General features: G+C 33.8%; 1 protein-coding gene across 9 annotated transcripts in view; it reads left to right on the top strand.

Annotated features, from left to right (window-relative positions):
- Positions 1–20,171, top strand: part of LOC100609532 (protein eyes shut homolog) — a 2,075,858-nt gene that overhangs the window by 382,359 nt on the left and 1,673,328 nt on the right. For all 9 annotated transcript variants that reach the window (XM_063813139.1, XM_054685918.2, XM_054685923.2 and 6 more), the window contains 2 exons: positions 1,117–1,310; positions 3,881–4,008. In XM_063813139.1, coding sequence (XP_063669209.1) covers positions 1,117–1,310; positions 3,881–4,008 — 322 coding nt within the window. The remainder of the gene's footprint in view (positions 1–1,116; positions 1,311–3,880; positions 4,009–20,171) is intronic.

Genomic DNA, 20,171 nt, shown 5'->3' with positions numbered 1-20,171 from the left:
TATATGATACCAAAATATATGATATAAAAATGACAAAATGGACTCAATTAAAGGAAAAGTAGAAAAATTGGATTTCATGAAATAAAAACTTTTGCTATCCAAATGTCAACAAGTGAGAAAATGGAAAGCCAAATCACATATATCATAAAGGACTTTTATTCAATATATACAAAGAACTCACTCAAAAAATGCTCCCAATCATAAGAAAGCTGATAACACAATTTAAAAATAGTTAATAGATTTAAAAAGACATTTCATTTTTGAAGATATACAAATGATTAATACACATACCAGAAGATGCTAAAAATAATTAGTCATTAGTGAATGAAAATTGAAGCCTCAGTGAGATACCATTGTACATTTACTAGAATGAGTACAACAAAGAAAACGGACAATATCAAATGTTGGCAAGAATGTGGAGCAACATAAATCTGACACATCGCTGGTGGGAATGTTAAAATGGCACAGCTACTTTGGAAAACAGTTTAGCAGTTTCCTAAAATATTAAACATGAATTTTCCATAAAATCCAGCAATTCCATTCCTGGGAATCTTTTCAAGAAATATAAAAAAAAATTCCCTCAAATAATTGTATATGAATTCATGATTCATGAGAACCAAAAACTGAAAACAGATGTCCACTGAAGGATGAATGGATTAACAAAATGTATATATTGTGAATTACTCTTTAGCAATATAAAGTACCAACTACTGATACATGATACAACATGAAAATTCTTTAAAAAACATTGCTATGCAAAAGAAGCCAGTCGCAAAAGACCACATAGTCCATCATACCTTTCTAATGAAATGCCTGGAACTGAGCTTGGGTACAAAGATTGACTACAAAAGAGCTCTTCTTTGGGTAATGGAATTGTGCTAAAACTGTATTGTGATGATGCTTGAGTAGCTCTATACATTTGCAAAAGTTACTCTAGAATTGCAGTGAATGAATTTTATAATATATAACTTACACTGCAATACATTTGTTAAATAAAAATATTTCATAAACTCTAGAGAAATTTTCTAGAATGTTTTGCTACATATCTATGCTCATTTCTTCTTTCCTTCCTTCCTTTTCTTTTTTTTTTTCTTCCTTGTGTGTGATTTTTTTAAGGTCCATTCTGTGAGGTGTCAGCAAAACCTTGTGTTTCTCTGCTTTTTTGGAAAAGAGGAATTTGCCCAAATAGCAGTTCTGCTTATACTTATGAATGCCCAAAAGGATCTTCCAGCCAAAATGGTGAAACTGATGTCAGTGAGTTTTCATTAGTACCATGTCAGAATGGTACTGACTGCATCAAAATATCAAATGTAAGTCTCAATCTAACATATAAGTGAGTGGTTTTAAATTTTTTTTACTATTACCAAGCAATTTGGAAAGAATAAATAATTAGAATCCTTATTAAGGTAGTTTGTTAAACTCAGACGAACAAGAACGGTCTACTTATTTTAATTTTTCCCATTTATATAGGAAAAAACTTTGCTCTTCCATCAGTATTTTCCCTTTTAAAAGAATATAAATTTGTACACTCTTCATTTTTACTTATTGCTTTTTTTCATCTTTTAGTTATTCAATATTGTTATACTTTAACTTTTCAATTTAACATTTAAATAAATAAGAGTAGGAAATATTTCATTAGCTCTTCTCACAAATTACTGTCTTTTCATTTTAGATTCATATTTGTCATTTATTCTTTAAAGAACCTTAAGAGATTATTTTTCCAACCTCCTAAACTTTTTGTTACTAACACTCTGAAAAGGAAATTTTTTTCCCCTGGAGAATTGTCCATTTTATCAAAAAAATTGCTGAACTTTTGCTGAGAAGAATTAGTTACATTATATAGAACATAACACACAGATAAAAGTTTATAGAAGAACATTTTTTACTCCACCTGAAATTTCTTCTACAATATGCAAATATTTGTTACCAATGTACCATATACTAGCCCCAAATATTTGGAGATACAAGGGCAAAGAGCAATAATACATGCTTCTTCTAAAAATCAAGGAAACTATTATTGTAGTAAGCAGACTATGTATGCCCCTCATCCTCCACCAAAAAATAAAATAAAAATAAAATAAATAAATATGTCCATGCACTAATCCTGGGAATATGTGCATGTGTTATGTTACCCAGCAAGAGGAAATTAAGATCGCAGATGGAATAAAGGCTGCTAATCAGCTGATGTTATCTTGGATTATTTGGGTGGATCCAGTGTAATCACAAGGGTCCTTTAAAGTGGAAGAGAGAGATGGAAGAATCAGAGTCAAAGGGGGATTTGATGATGTAATGAGGCTGGTTTTAAAGACGGAGGAAGGGACCATAAATGAAAAAATGAATGCATCCTCTAGAATAAGCTAGAAAAGTCAGGGGAACATTTTCCTGTAGAGCCTACAGAAGGGACACAGCAGACATCTTGGTTTTAGCCTTCTGAAACTTTTCAGACTTATGACCTCTGGAACTCTAAGATAATGATTTTTTGTTGTTGTTGTTGCTTCAAGCTACTAAGTTTGTAAGAATTTGCTATTTAAATAAAAAGTTGTTATATAAATAGAAAACTAATACAATAATCTATCAAGAACTATTAATAGTATCATTTAAAATGTTTTGCTTTTAAAGTTGACAATAATGAACAATTGAACACATTCTATAACTTTACTAGTTAAAAGAATCTTAATATAAGAAGCGACTTTTAATGGATGTATGCTTAACTATTAATTCATAGAAGTACTTTAATTCTATTTTGCTTCTCTATTATTCATTATTTATATTCTCTATTTAATATTCTCATTATTTAATATTCTCTATTATTCATTAGAAGAATTATTTTGTAGATAAATTACTTGGAAAATTGTACATGTTATCATTTGTACTGCTACCATGTATGAGGTTGGACAAGCTATATACCTCTTTCAACGTTAATTTTGGGGTAAATTAAATAAATTTTGATTGGATTCCATGAGAATAAAAAAATCATCAATTTTAAGTATACGGGCTTTTTACCTTGGAATCTTAATAAATCTTATTGTTCAGATAAATATGATAATGAAAATGATGGTAATGATGATGATGTTGATGATAAGGATAACAAAGAAAAAAGAGAAGAAAAAATAAGGAGGACAGCAAGAGGAAGAAATATGATGACTAGGTTGTATTTTGAATGCAGGTGAAATTAACTTTTGCCCAGCAAATTTAATTTCATTTTATTTTTACCTGCCCATGGATGCATGGACTTGTTTCAGGTGCCAATGGTTTATTTTCTATGCATAGTCACCCCAAAACTTGGTGGCTTAAAATAATTGTTTTATTATTATCTCTTACGGTACTGTGAGCTGACTTGTCTCAGCTAGGATATTGTTTAGAGTCCCTCTGAGGTTGCCATCGGAAAGTGTCTAGACTTGGACTTCATCTTGAAGGTTTTCTTATTCATATGTCTGGTAGTAAATGTTGGCTGTTAGCTTGGCCCAGAACTGGGCCTATTAGCCACAATCCTAAACATGATTTCTCCATGTGGCCTGCGCTTCCTGAGAGCATGGTGGCTGGGTTCAAAGAGCAAGCATTCTAAGATAATTAGATAGAATCTATATGGCCTTTAAAGCATCATTGTCTCCATGATCACAATCTTGCTTACATTCAAGAGGAAGGGAATATAGTTGCTAACTCTTAATAGAGGAGCTTTGATTTCACATAGCAGGAAGAGTGTGTGAGATGGGAGATGGTGTTGTGACATTTTGGAAAATAGAATCTGCCACATTGCTGACAGATAATTTCTACTCCAAGTTCATGAAAATAATTTTAACCCTTCTCCAGGTAAGAACCCATTCATTACCTTTGAAATATCCAAAATACTTTGTAAAAATATTTTTTTAATCTTTCCTAGGATGTTATGTGCATCTGTTCACCAATATTTACAGATTTGCTTTGTAAGAGCATTCAAACATCATGTGAGTCATTTCCTTTGAGGAATAACGCTACGTGTAAGAAATGTGAGAAAGATTATCCTTGCAGGTATAACTAATTTTCTGTTTATTTTTAATACAAAATACATGGTTTTTAAATCACGTGAACAAAAATATAATGATGTTCTGGTTTTAATCCTAACTTTTACTTAATGGTATATAATATTCTATTTGAAGTTAAAGTAAATTTTTTTGCATGTTTTGGGTTAATTGTTGTGGTATTAATTTAAAATAAATATTTGAGAAATTCTCAAGCATAATTTAGGTATACGGTTATCAAAAAAATATTTTGTTTCATAATGGAGGTTTTAATATAATCAAATAATAATTGAAGGTCTAGAAAGAAAAGAGAGATATATGTCTCCATAGTATTATTTCTGTTATACATATATAACGTTGAAATATTTTAAAATAATAGAATATTTCTTCCTGTATTTCACAAACCTCAGCAGATAGATATTAGTTAGGGTCTTTAGGCAGACTTTTAGGAATTCATTCTTTCTTTAAGTAATAATTTGCCACAGATTACTCATTTATAAATGGCAGAAGTGACCCAAATATCTGGGCGTATAATTTAGTCAATTTTAAATAGCTTTATAGACATTTTCTCACATCATTAAGAAATACAATTTATACTCTTCACACTTGCCTGACTTTTATCTGGCTGCTTAAAGTAAATTCTGTTGGGCATTATTGAAAAGCAGTAAGTAGCCTCAAAATTTTAGAATATTCATAAAGGCAGAAAATTAACATGCGGGGTACAGAATAGCCTTGGAACACACTGAAAAGAAACTTAGAATATGCATCCACTTCACACTGTACGATACTTTAATCTATTTCAAAGGAATCCAAATTTAAAGGTTTTTTTAAAATTAACCTTTTGAAATGTGACTTTTTCAAAAGAAGTGACAATAAACCTTATCATTATATCAAGATATTGAAAACTCTAACCCATTCCGTCAAATTTTTGCATGCCTTCAATCGTATATTAATTCATCAATAAACCTGAATGTTATCCCTTTAAAAATATTTACTTTTAATTTACAATTCTATTTCTATGCCTCAATGTGCTAGTAGATTAGTGAATGTACTTAGAAAAGTGATCAACTTAAAAAAAAAAACCAAATACATCTCCTCCCCAAACATAAAACTGACTGATTAAAAAAAATTGCTAACTCTGACTCAGGTGAAATAATGGAGATATAATAAATATTAATTAAGTATGAAGTTGAAAAAAATGACAGGAAATCAATCTTGAAATCTATTTTTCTGTTCTCATATGAGTCAAAGAATATCAGTGAATATAATAATAAAAATAAAAACGACTTGACTTCAATGCTTTTATGTTAAGGATTTATCTGTGTGTTACTAACTTATGAGGTATGTTTTCCTAGGTCAGTGACTCTAACACTTTGAAATTAGAACTTCTTGAAGAGCTAAAGTACAAATGGTTGTTCTGTGTCTCTAGTGTTTATAATTTAATAGATCTGGGATGAGGATTGCAAATGTACATTTCCAATCAAGTCGTAAGTGATGCTGATGGTCCTGATCTGGAGTCACCATACTTTGAGAACTATTAGTCAAGATGAGCTTGGCCTTAAACAGCTTCAATGAGGGAAATTGTCTTATACCTTCCAACTAGTTTAACTACTCTTTTCTACTGAAGTTTTACTCTTCTGAATTTGGGAGAAAAAAAAATGTGTTAAGGTGAAAAGGAGTCAAATGTGGAAAGGAGAAGAATAGAGTGATTATAATGATATTAGTTTCCCTACCTGAACATATGCTATAGATCTAAATTTATATGGGTAGATGAGAGAGAAACTGAAACAAAATTACCTCCCTGAGAAAGACAGTGAAACATTGGTTATGGAAATTTTTATTTGGTACCTAGTAACTTAAAGCAATACAGTTAGAAAGAAATTAATTTTCTCCAGTAGTTAAAAATCAGAAAATTCCTTACCACCTAGAAGACTGAAAGCTTTAGATGTCTATGGGAAGTTAGCATAAAAATGTTATTATTATGAGCAGAAAGAGTTGTAAAGTATCAAAAGGGGCAATGCTGGGAGCAGGTAGCACACAAGTAGAGTCTGATAGGAAAGGAAAAGGAATAATTGATGTCTTGGAGGTATCAGACAGATAGAATACAACTTTGGTGACTCTCTTAAATTATAGAAGAATGGTTTGATTGTTTATGTGACTACTTTGGAAAATGATTTGAAAATAAAATGGAGTTTGTGAAATACAGCAACTGCAAAAAAAGAAACAAATATTTTAAAAAGGATACTTGAACATTATTTGGGTGGCGGTTTAGCCATCCAAATACTAGGAATTCCTAGAGAATTCCTCTCACTCTTCTCCAGCATTACTGCTTTCCGTCTACAAAAGTGAAATAACTTTTTTACCCCCTACTTGCTTGTTTGGCCCTAGAAGGTAAATTTTTTCAAGGTATATTTGGCACTTTTGCATGTTGATACTTGAACCATTTGGAAGAAAGTCTGCACTTAAGATTAACAGTGAAACTCCTACTAGAGGTTTTAAAGGGAAATGAAAGTCACACTCTACAGTAACACTAAGAAACTGTATTGCAGCATGTAATTGTGCAACTGGAGGTCATTTTGCAACCATGAAGTCCAGCAAGGAGACAAAGCCAAAACAGATATAGAGCTGAAAGGATTAAAAGGAGAGCCAGAACAATGATCAGATTCTTTATGAAGAAAGAACTACCTATAGACAGTTTAACAATATGAGCCAATAATTCCCTGCATTGGTTTAGTCTGTTTGAGTTAGCATTATGTTATTTACCACTGAAAACTTTCCATGTAAATATACTGAAATTCTTTACAAACCACTGAGTTAGATTGCTCACATATTTTAAATGGTTAATCTTCAGCCATACAAGTAGTTTTATTGCTCACTCAATTATTAGTTATCTACTAAAAGAAAATCAAATATTTCTGTAATATTGCTGAGTACTCTATGAAAATGATTTTGAATTACTATGAAATTCTACTCTACTGTAAGATATTCAAGAAGAATGTGTTTTATTCATGACTGTATTTGTAAATTATTTTACTGTGCTATGTATAGAATATTTTCTAACTAATTTATTTGATTCATTATATAATTTGTTTATAATAATTATTTTGGATCTTACTGATTGAAATGGAAGGTCTTGACTTGGGCGGTGATATGAAAAGACTAATTTGTTTAATTTAAAGAATATTTATATATTTTTCAGAAACTTTCCTACTCTAAGTAAAACTCTTCCGCAACCATAAAAAAGGCCAAAAAAAATTAAAAAGAAAAAAAGCTCTTTTCGTTAGAAACTTACATTCCAGTAGGCAGATACTGCTTTAAATGATCACTCTGAGTCAATTTTATTAAATAGAGCATTGGTGTATGTTCCCAAGGGAAGGGAGACCAGCTAGAAAGCTACTATGAGTATGTAGCCCAGAGTTGGTGGTGACTGACACTGCCATCAAGATGACTCGCGATGATGGTAATTAAGGATCAGATCTGGAATATATTTCTAAGAATAGTTCAAACTTTTGCTGAAGGATTAGATGTGAGGTAACAGAAATAAGTCAAGGGTAACTCTAAGGTTGTTTGCTTAATTGAAAGGTTGGGAAATAAACCTTAACTGTTTTCTAATACCATTTCCAAAATGGAAAAATCTGTAGAAAGAAGGGCCTGGTTGGCAGGAGTGGAAAACAAGATGTCAGTTTTGAACATGTTAGACAAGACACCTAATAGAGCCAAGTAGAGATATTGAAGTAGATATCAAGTATGTTTCCATTTTAGAGAAGCTATCTGGGCTAAATATATAAATTTGGAAGCCAGTGCCAGAGACATGACATTTAAAACCAGGAAACTTGCTGTGCAGAAACCTTTTAGTTTAATTATATTCCATTTTTGTCTATTTTTGTTTTGTTGCATTTCCTTTTGAGAACTTAGTCATTAATTCTTTGCCTAGGCCAATGTCTGGAAGAGTTTCTCCTAGTTTTTTTTTCTAGGATTTTTAAAATGACAGGTCTTATGTTTAAGTTTCTAATCTAACTTGAGTTAATTTTTGAATATGGTAAAAGATAGGGGTCTAGTTTTATTCTTCTGCATATAATTCTTTATTTTTCCCAGCACTATTTATTGAATAGGATATTCTTTCCCCAATGTATATTTTTGTTGACTTTTTCAAAGATCAATTTGTTGTAGGTATGTGGTTCTCTATTCTGTTTCATTAATCTATGTGTCTATTTTTATATATCAATACCATGCTGTTTTGGTTACTATAACCTTTTAGTATAATTTTAAGTCAACAGAGTAAACAGACAAACTATAGAATAGGAGATACATTTTCAAGGAAAACATACATCAAAAGGCTAGTATTCAGAATCTACAAGAAACTCAAACACCTCTGCAAGGAAAAAATCAAATAACCCCACTAAAAAGTCAGCAAAAGGCATGAACAAATATTTTTTAAAAGAAGATATAAAAGCAGTCAACAAACATATAAAAAATGCTCTACATCTTTAATCATCAGATAAATACAAATTAAAACCACAGTGAGATGCCATTTTACACCAATCAGAATGGTTATTACTAAAAAGTCAAGAAACAACAGATGTTGGCAAGGATGCAGAGAGAAGGGTATGCTTACACACTGTTGATAGAAAAATAAATTAGTACATCTCTATGGAAAACAGTATGAAGATTTCTCAAAGAGCTAAAAATAGAACTACCATTTTATCCAGCAATGCTACTACTGGATATCTAGCCAAAAGAAAAGGAATCATTATATCAAAATAGCACCTGCACTCATATGTTTATCACAGTACAATTCACAATAGCAAAGTCATGGAATCAGCCTAAGTGTCCATCAATGGATGACTGGATTAAAAACATGATACACACACACACACACACACACACACACACACACACACACACACACCATGAAATACAACTTAGCCATCCAAAATAATAAAATCATGTCTTTGCAGTAGCATGGATGGAACTGGAGACCATTATCATAAGTGAAATGACTCGGAACCAGAAAGTAAAAAACCTAATCTTTTCGCTTATAAGTGGGAACTAGACAATGGGTACACACTGACATACAGGGCAAAATAATAGATATTGGAGACTCTAAAAGGTGGGATGGTGGGAGAGGGTGTAAGAATGAAATATGAACTATTGGGTAAAATGTTCACTATTCGGGTTATGGGTACACTAAAAGCCCAGACTTCACTGCTATGTAATATACCCATGTTAAAATAACAAAAAACAAGCAAACAAACAAAAAACTGCACTTGTAGTCTCTAAATGTAAAATAAATAAATAAATAAAAGAGGTTAGCTTAGAAAAAAATAAAAAATACAACAGGAAACTCAATGAAATTACCTCACATTGAACCCAGATAGGAACAAGAGAAGGTTTTCGAATGAGACTTGGTACACTCATATTTGAGGGAGTTAATGGATTAGAACATGAGATTTAAAAGGACTCCGTGAGTTAAGATGATAAAAATACAGACAATTATTAGAGAAGCTAATAAACTGGCAACTAAGGAAACTTCAAAGTAGTTTATATTTAGATAGGAGTAGAAATGGGTTGGGATATAGGGCACAAGCAGAAGAGTTAGCTTAGATAGGATGGCAGATGTTAAATGAATTGTAATAGAAGGAAAAATAGAATAGGTTGCTTTGAATGTGTGGTTGTTGAATCATTTGGAAAGTGTCTTCTGATGGCTCTGTTACTCAAGTGAAATAAGCAGCAATGTCTAATGAAATAGTAATCCAAGTGAGTATGAGGAAAATAGAGTATTACTGATATGCTACAGCATCTCCTTGAAGTTAGTGAACATGAATTTAAAGTAAGTTCAGCCTGCAATAATATGTGTCAATCTCAAACCAAGTGTAATTTACTCATATGCCCATCAGAAATAGCTAGGGTGTTGAATTAAAGTAGGGTTGAGCTTTATCAGGCTATGACAATGGAGGGGAAAGAGTGATTTAAGGGTGTATGCAATTAGTGATTATAGAAGTAAAAGGTGTAATCTAATTCACACAAGGAGGCAATAGAGAATATGATGGGGATGACAGACACTGAAGGTTGGTAGGGTCAATGGATCGTGGGATGGAATAAACGTTGGGGGAGAAAAGGACTACAAGGAGTAAATTAGAAAGAGAAATGAGGCCGTGCATAAAATATAAAATACTTAACATTAAGATTATGTAAGTTAACATTGAGAAGATGACATAGTTATATATTATGGTAGTATAGAGCATACTAGAGTAGGAGTAGGTTGTAGAGTTAGAGGGAAGATTCAGATCTTTGAGTTGAGACAGTATGCTCCTAGGAGATGCTAATGTTGCAAATAAATAAACTTTGCAGATATTGAAATAATGAAGGCACTTAGGTGTTCTCCATGCCTTGGCTATTGTGATAAAGAGGATGTGATGTGTTTGCATGTGTATGTATGTAATATTACACAGCCACATAAAGAAGGAAATTTTGTCATCTGCGACAGCATGGATGAATGTTGATGGCATTATGCTTAGTGAAATGAATCAGCCAGATAAAGACAAACACTGTATCATCTAACTAATATGTAAAATTTTTAAAAGTCAAAGTCATAGAAACAGAATACTGGTTTTCAGGCAATTGGGACTGAGAGAAATGCGGGGGTGTTCAAAGGGTTATAATATTGTATATTTCAGTAGAGTTAGAAGGGAGAACTTGAAATGTTTCCAAGACATAGAAATGGTAAATACTTGAAGTGATGGATGCCCTAAATCTGACTTGATTATCACACATTCTCAGCATGAAACAAAACATCACATGTATCTCATAAATATGTACAAACAGTAGTTATCAATAAAAAAATAAAGGCAAAAAAGATGAATAACTTCTGGGGAATTAATGTTCAAGGTAATGACTATAGCTAAAAATGATGCATTGCATTCTTGAAATTTGCTAAGAGAATAGATCTTACCTGCTATCCCCCACACATACAAATGATAACTGTGCAAGGTGACAGATATGTTAACTAAGGATAATCGTTTCACAATATATAATATACCAAGTCATTATCACACTTTACACTTTAAATTTGTACAACTTTGTCAATTATGCTTCGATAAAGTTGGAAAAAAATAGCAAAGTAAGGTTGAGATTGCTGGGCTCAGTGGCTCAAGCCTATAATCCCAGCACTTTGGGAGGCTGAGGCGGGAGGATCACCTGAGGTTGGGAGTTCAAGACCAGCTTGACCAACATGGAGAAACCCCGTCTCTACTAAAAATACAAAATTAGCTGGGCATGGTGGTGCATGCCTTTAATCCTAGCTACTTGGGAGGCTGAGGCAGAAGAATCAATAGAATCTGGGAGGCAGAGGTTGCAGTGAGCTAAGATCGCGCCATTGCACTCCAGCCTGGGCCACAAGAGCGAAACTCTGTCTCAAAACAGACAGACAAACAAATAAAGTAAGGTTGGGATTACATTAGAGAAAGATATAACATGTCAGAGGTTAAATGTTAAAGAATTAGAGGGGATGCTCAGGAAGGTTGACTATGACTATGACAAGGAGAAGATATGGGTAGCATGGTTTGATGGCATCATCTTGAAATAAGTAAAGCTTTTAAGGAAGAGGACGGGACATGAGGAAAAGATGAAGACAACTATATAACATGTAGACATTGAGCTGTGAGAGAAGAGGGAGAAAGAATAACCACCACTTGAGAGTTTACAGTCAAAGGAAAGAGATTCCTAAGAAGAATATGAAAGAAGTGTACAGAGCTGCTTGGGGGAAAAGAACCACACAGTGAGGGATGACTTGGAAACCACTGGCTTCCTGGGATATCTGAGGTAATGGTAATAAGGGATTAATTTTAATGGCCTCAAAGGTAGATCATGGTGGGTTGATTGTGAGAGTTGGCATAAAGTTAATAGTGCTGGGTTCTGTCAGAAGCTCACAGAGCTGGATAGACATTTGGAAATTTCTCCAAAGGCAGTGCTACAGCTACAAGACTCTGTGCTGCACTTCACTTACACAGGTGGCAGTGTCCACGGCGCTACAGGACACAGCTCCAGTGATGCTTCCTAGGGTCTCTGATCACCTCTTGGATGGAGGTTCATGGGTAGAGAAGGGAAACTCATTGTGACCTGACATGTAGATTTCTGAATTCTCCACCATACTTCCCACTTTTGTAGAGTGGAAAGTGTTTATTCACCAAAATCACTTAATGGCTTTGAAGATTATCATGAACTACATTATTAGTATTGCCATTTTGCATACACACACACACACGTGCGCACGCGCACACACACACACACTAATTTTTACTGAATGCAATGACTCCAATATTCTCAACATATCAGGAGGATCAAATTTTTCTATTTAGAGTAAAATGAGGAAATGAGCCAGGAAATAAAGTTTCGTTAAACCAGCTGGTGTCTTCCTCATAAAAATTTTTCAAGTCTGAAAATCAACTATTTAACCAAATTAATCGGGAGAAAACTTTGTAAAATATGCCACTGACTAAATATTAGAGAAATATGAATACTATGTTTTTAAAAATCAGAAATGTTGTGATATAGAGAATTTTGCTTTCTAAGCCTTTTATTTTCTCCTCCAAAATTCTGAGATATTTCAACAATAATGATATTCTCTTTTATATTCTCAGCTTATTGTGTTTTTTTTTTCTGTTTTCTACTCACTGGATTTAGATTATTATAACTTACACTACTTAAATTTCGATTTGATGTATTAACATAACTTCCCCCACCCCCATCCCCAAGTCAGTTTCAGCATTTATTTTATTTGGCTTGTGATAAATCTCACCATGTCAGTCATGGGTAAAGTTAAGGTTTTCAGTTTATGTCACAAATATAACTAAGGTTTTCAGTTTATGTCACAAATATAACTAACTAAGTATGCACTGTGACTATGAAATAAGACACTGCATTTGCAGAAATGCATAGGTTGACATATTTCAACATATAATAAAATTATATTTTCTTATTAATTTTGAAAAATGATTTTAAAAATAGCAATCACATATTTGCATGAGGAATGTATTAATTAATGGAATGCTTCCACTTGGTCACTCAATAATTTTCAACAGGAAAGCTTAATCTTTTGGAGTTAATTATCTCAAAAGCTGGGCTGCTACATTTTTCTTTGCTTGAAATCAATAGTCACATTTATAAGGCTTTTTTTTATTATACTTTAAGTTTTAGGGTACATGTGCACAATGTGCAGGTTAGTTACATATGTATACATGTGCCATGCTGGTGCGCTGCACCCACTAACTCATCATCTAGCATTAGGTATATCTCCCAATGCTATCCCTCCCCCCTCCCCCCACCCCACAACAGTCCCCAGAGTGTGATGTTCCCCTTCCTGTGTCCATGTGTTCTCATTGTTCAATTCCCACCTATGAGTGAGAAGATACGGTGTTTGGTTTTTTGTTCTTGTGATGATTTCCAATTTCATCCATGTCTCTACACAGGACATGAACTCATCATTTTTTATGGCTGCATAGTATTCCATGGTGTATATGTGACACGTTTTCTTAATCCAGTCTATCATTGTTGGACATTTGGGTTGGTTCCAAGTCTTTGCTATTGTGAATAATGCCGCAATAAACATATGTGTGCATGTGTCTTTATAGCAGCATGATTTATATTCCTTTGGGTATATACCCAGTAATGGGATGGCTGGGTCAAATGGTATTTCTAGTTCTAGATCCCTGAGGAATCGCCACACTGACTTCCACAATGGTTGAACTAGTTTACAGTCCCACCAACAGTGTAAAAGTGTTCCTATTTCTCCACATCCTCTCCAGCACCTGTTGTTTCCTGACTTTTTAATGATTGCCATTCTAACTGGTGTGAGATGGTATCTCACTGTGGTTTTGATTTGCATTTCTCTGATGGCTAGTGATGGTGAGCATTTTTTCATGTGTCTTTTGCCTGCATAAATGTCTTCTTTTGAGAAGTCTCTGTTCATATCCTTTGCCCACTTTTTGATGGGGTTGTTTGTTGTTTTCTTGTAAATTTGTTTGAGTTCATTGTAGATTCTGGATATTAGCCCTTTGTCAGATGAGCAGATTGCGAAAATTTTCTTCCATTTTGTCGGTTGCCTGTTCCCTCTGATGGTAGTTTCTTTTGCTGTGCAGAAGCTCTTTAGCTTAATTAGATCCCATTTGTCAATTTTGGCTTTTGTTGCCATTGCTTTTGGTGTTTTAGACATGAAGTCCTTGCCCATGCCTATGTCCTGAATGGTAATGCCTAGGTTTTCTTCTAGGGTTTTTATGGTTTTAGGTCTAACGTTTAAGTCTTTAATCCATCTTGAATTGATTTTTGTATAAGGTGTAAGGAAGGGATCCAGTTTCAGCTTTCTACATATGGCTAGCCAGTTTCCCCAGCACCACTTATTAAATAGGGAATCCTTTCCCCATTGCTTGTTTTTCTCAGGTTTGTCAAAGATCAGATAGTTGTAGATATGCGGCATTATTTCTGAGGGCTCTGTTCTGTTCCATTGATCTATATCTCTGTTTTGGTACCAGTACCATGCTGTTTTGGTTACTATAGCCTTGTAGTATAGTTTGAAGTCAGGTAGCATGATGCCTCCAGCTTTGTTCTTTTGGCTTAGGATTGACTTGGTGATGCGGGCTCTTTTTTGGTTCCATATGAACTTTAAAGTAGTTTTTTCCAATTCTGTGAAGAAAGTCATTGGTAGCTTGATGGGTATGGCATTGAATCTGTAAATTACCTTGGGCAGTATGGCCATTTTCACAATATTGATTCTTCCTACCCATGAGCATGGAATATTCTTCCATTTTTTTGTATCCTCTTTTATTTCCTTGAGCAGTGGTTTGTAGTTCTCCTTGAAGAGGTCCTTCACATCCCTTGTAAGTTGGAATCCTAGGTATTTTATTCTCTTTGAAGCAATTGTGAATGGGAGTTCACCATGATTTGGCTCTCTGTTTGTCTGTTGTTGGTGTATAAGAATGCTTGTGATTTTTGTACATTGATTTTGTATCCTGAGACTTTGCTGAAGTTGCTTATCAGCTTAAGGAGATTTTGGGCTGAGACAGTGGGGTTTTCTTGAATCAATCATTCTGAAATTTAACATAGGGAAAAGTTTTTTAAAGTCTAAACATAGTTTTTAACTTCAGTTTCTGGTCATAAACTATATAACTATTAAAAATATCTAGGACATTGTTGCCATTTTCTCATCAAGAGTAGTTTTTGCTACTATTAGTCCAACTTTACATTCTGCAATATTGTTATAGGGGACAGGAGGTATCCTGTAATCTGGCCCCCTAAATGCCCCATTTAAGAACATATGTTCTCATCAGTATAAACTTTCTTCCTTCCTTCAATGTATTAATTTCCATATAAAAATAGTAAGTTAGTACAGACATGTGCAGATAAGATTTGAATCAACATCATGAAATCTTTAAGTCTTTCTGGCATACCTGATTCAAGGAATCTTAGCCCCATAATGCTTTGCACAACCTCCGATATTTCTTAATATCCAGTATTCTTCCACTGTGCCCTCTGTATCTCATTTTGTCCACAGAATATTTTCCAAGTATCCACAATGTATTTTCTTTTTCTTTATTTTTTTATTTTTTAGAGACGGGGTCTCATGTTTTCACCCAGGCTGGCATGTAGTGTTGTGAACCAAGCTCATGTCAGTCTCAACCTCCTGGGCTCAAGCAATCCTCTCAACTCAGCCTCCCAAGTAACCGAGTAGCTGGGGCTATTCACCTGGCTAATTTTTTGAAAAAAAGAAATTGTGGATATGGGGTCTTACTATGTTGCCCAGGCTGGTCTGGAACTCTTGGAGTCAAGCAATCCTCCTGCCTCAGCCTCCGAAAGTGCTGGGATTACAGATATAAGCCACCACACCCAGCCCACAATATTTTTTCTACACTTTCTTTCTTTTTCTCACTGAAACCTGAGGACAGTTTTTCTTGTAGCCTTCGAGTTGGTCACTATTCATTCTTCTACAGTTGTGTACCACAGACAGTGAAGTGTATAGACAGCATTGCCCTTGTTGCCATATTCAGGCCATTTTTTCCCTTCTCCTTCTGAAAACCCTAGCCAGCAGCTGTATCTTCTCTCTCTCTCTGACTCTCTCTCCCCCTCCCCCTCTCCCTCGCTCCTTTTCTAGTAGCTTTTCTCTCAGTTTCTGCTTATCCTTTACTAAATGTTTTAGCATCTAGCTTGCTGACCTTTTCTTTATCACCACTGTGGTCATATTTTTTGATAACTTTGGTATCCCTCTTGGAAATCCACTCACTCTGGTTGTTTAAATTTTTTGATAATTATTTTGCTAATTTCCCCCTCTCCTTCACCTCAGTCCATCTCCCATGGTCTTATCCTATAAGTTATCATGCCTTTAATTGCACACCCTGAAATACCTTTAATTTAAATTCTTTCACTCTCTGATCCCCACTTCCTGTATTTCAAGTTCACTCACTCATGTACTGTAATGACAAAATTTCATAAATTTTTAAAAAAGCAACAGGACTTCCAATTATATGACTACATTTGACATTCCTGTGTCTAGTATCCCCTGCAGGTCCCCATTTTCTTTTAAAAAACATACTTACACATCCACTTTCAAATTCCTTGATTCTCTTTTTCTATGTTCCATTGACCTGAAAACATCAAACCTGTTTAATTCTCATCCTACCATTAAACTCTTGTCCATTTTATATATATCTAATATAGCAGCTCAAACTTAATGTATTCCAAATTCATAATTGATTACTGAGCCCTGGACAAAGCTTCTTTTCTGCCAGTATTCGTTTACATTACTCTTTGATTTCTTCTTTTCTCTCTTTTGACACGTCTTGTCCATCAACAAATCCTTTAAACTCTCCCATAACTACATATCATGGATATGAACACTTTTATCATTAGGAATGTTAACACCCTTGTTCAAGCCAAATTCTCAGCTGGAACATTTCAATAGCTTCCCTCTTGACCTCATTGTTTTGAACCTTCATTCAGGTACATGTCAAATAGTGAATGGAAGTCTCATCAAAAAAGCTAATATTTTGGCGGAGATTTGAATGATGTGAGGAAATGTGCAGCTGTCTAAGGAAGAGTGTTCATGGCAGAGGGAGTACCTATTGCAAAATCCTTGGCCTATTCAGACTCTATCCATGCATGAGTCCAGACTAACTGCTCTGGAGAAAGCAAGGGAAGTAGCAGCAATGAAGTTAGAAGAGAAACCAGAATCTGGGGCAGCTTTAGATCATGAATGCCTTTGTAACGTCCTTCATTTTCACTCTAAGTACAATGGCAAGTATTGCAGTGTTGCTGGCAAATGAGTTACTTTATTTGGTTTATATTTTTGAATTGTTGTGTGACTGTTGTTTTGAAAGGAAACTGTACAGACACAAGGGCACATGCAAAGAGACCTGTTAATAAGCTATTATAGTAATTACAGTATAGCAAACTGGGTAGGACAGTGACTTAGATTAGAATTGGAGAGAGGGCATAATAAGAAGGGGTTGGATTGTGGATGTATATTTAAGATGGAGTCAATACAATGTTTCTTTAGAGCGGATTGAATGAGAAAGAAAAAGAACAAATATATTGGCTCCATAGTTTTTGACCTGAGCAACTAGAAAACAGATTGTGATTATTTTAGATGCTGAAAGTTACAGGTAAAGTAACTGTAAAATAGTTTGCTTGTTTATCATTTTTTATCCACAAAAAAAGAATATATATGTTTTAAAATCATGTTATTCCTCTGCCAATGCCATTCAGGGGGTTCCCGTACATTAATAAAACCTAAAGGATTTAAAATGCTTACAAGGTGAGCCATATTTTCCTCCTGCCTATCTCTCTGCCACCATCTCCTACTAAGTCACCACTTTGGTCTTTGAGATGTTTCCTGAATATCTCAAGGACCTCTTGCTTCAATCCTCGGTATTTGCCGTTCCCTTTTCTGAAGTGCACATTTCCCAGAAAGCACAGTAGCAATTTGTACACTTCCTTCAGCCATTCACTCAAATATTATCTCCTCAAAGATGTCTTTCCTGTTGATCCTGACACAGCCTGGAAATACCTAATCTCAATTTCTCCCTCCACTTTTATCGGATTTAATTTATTAATTATATAGCACCTCTCCCTATCTGTCATTATACTCATGTATTTATAATTTTCTCTCCCTTCCCCATAAACGAATGTATAATAAGGCAGAGGAGTTGCTGTTTTAATATGTTTAATACTAGCTTTCTATATTCTAGGATAGAGGTATAGCATGTTAATTTTACTTATCAAATATGGATGGTTTTGTCTAAGATTCTTATTTTCATCTTTAAATAACTTTTACATCTGAATTATTTGCTTTCCGAAATCCAGGCAGTGACCTTGTTGCTCAGTTTATGCTTAAAAGATAAATTCGTCATATGAAGTAGTCCATAGGTCTGGACATTTGTCTATGCCCACACAAGTCACAGTATGTAAGCATGCAATAGTATTGCAAAGATTCTATTATAAGAATAAATCTTAATTTACTTCGAAGGGTTTTTTGCCCAAGTAGCGGAACAGGTTCAATGACAGCATTGAAACTGATACAAGGAACTTTCCATCAGAATCCCCATGTCTGCATGATGAAACCAAAGAGACAAATGTGAACTACAATGCTTTAAGACAAAAATTACAACTTAAACATTATAAAAATTACAAATATAACTGTTCATTTCCTGGAAAAAAATGTATCAAAAGTTGATTCCAAGTTTTCAAACAAGTGATGAGAGTATTTCAAGTTACCACAGGCAGAGAAAACTATCTGAAGTTAGTTTATAACTATCTCCTTTCCATTTGCTAGAATAGTATAGAGTTTGAAAAAGCTATTTCAGCAGCTAGAAAACTTTAAGCAAAAGTATACTTCCAATTTGAAGTTAACTCTTTAAAAAATATTTTTTCTAATTTTTTGCTTTATGAAATTATTATTTTAATACAGTAATAATTTTTACTAACTGTTAGTAAAATATTGAACATTTTATTTTTAATTGTATTAAATTTATGGGCTTTTCTTAATATTTTGAAAAAATACATTTTGAAACCTATTTAAAATGTAGTAAATATTGTTTCACTGATTTTTACCTTAATTGATAAATTAACTTTAAAAATAAATAGCAGTTATAAATACTAGTAGTTCTGTATTACATAAAACATTTACCAAAATGCTGGTGATGGAATTTTGTTCTGATATTGCTGTCCCTACTCTATTAATGCTGTGTTCCCAACAGTGCCTGACACTTCTCATTAAAATCAGTAGTGTGCATTCCATAGGTCACTGGACAAGTTTGGAATGTTATGTCCAAGAAATAGAGTAAAGCTAATTAACTAATGAATATTGGCTTTATTGGCAAAAGGAAAGCTAATAGTAGAAAGATATTTAAATCAGTGGTAAGAAATCATTTTAGGAAGGAAAAAGTAAAAGAGGATAAGAGTATTGTTTTTGTCTCCTCTTTTCCACTATTATATTTTATTTTCATTATTTTTTTCCTTCCCTTTCATGTATCTTCACAGATCCTTGCTGCTTTCCTATGTATCATTTCCCATTTTACCACTAAAATGACACCTTAAATATTTCCATCACAATCATGAGGTTACCCTTACCCTAAAGTCTCAAAATAGTTTTATATAAAAACAAACTATAAATTGGATGTTTTAGAAACATGGTGATCTGAAAGGTCTTTCCTTTCTCTCCCCCTGTATTTAAAACAATTGGCCTCTGACTAAAATGGCTGCTGGACACCTAGAGTAGCTCAAATTAGTTAGCTATAAGTCTCTCTGAGCATTTCAACAGAAGTTAATGCACTTTTGTAAACACATTTATTAAAAAGGTCCATGTTGTTTCAGAGTTTGCTTTTGTTTACTTTGCTTTTGTTTTCTCTGTTTTACATTCTTAAATGTCAAGGCTACTATTGAAACTTCTTTTTCCTTGACAGCAGGCTGAGTTGATAGGATGACATTTTTCTTATGAGTAAGACTTGGAAGTGCCTCTTAGATTTCAAGCCATCACTGGGAGTGGGGGATTGGAGATGATTGCCTGAAACTCAGTAGGAAAGTTTTCCCTTTTTGAAAAAAAAAAAAAAAAACTTTTAAGTTCAGGGATACAAGTGCAGGTTTCTTACATAGGTAAACTTGGGTCATGGGGATTTGTTGTACAGATTA

Source organism: Pan troglodytes, chromosome 5 (genome assembly GCF_028858775.2).
Source record: "Pan troglodytes isolate AG18354 chromosome 5, NHGRI_mPanTro3-v2.0_pri, whole genome shotgun sequence".
Classification (NCBI taxonomy): domain Eukaryota; kingdom Metazoa; phylum Chordata; class Mammalia; order Primates; family Hominidae; genus Pan; species Pan troglodytes.
Note: the sequence above shows the minus strand (reverse complement) of the source record. Positions and strands in the feature narration are given on the sequence as shown.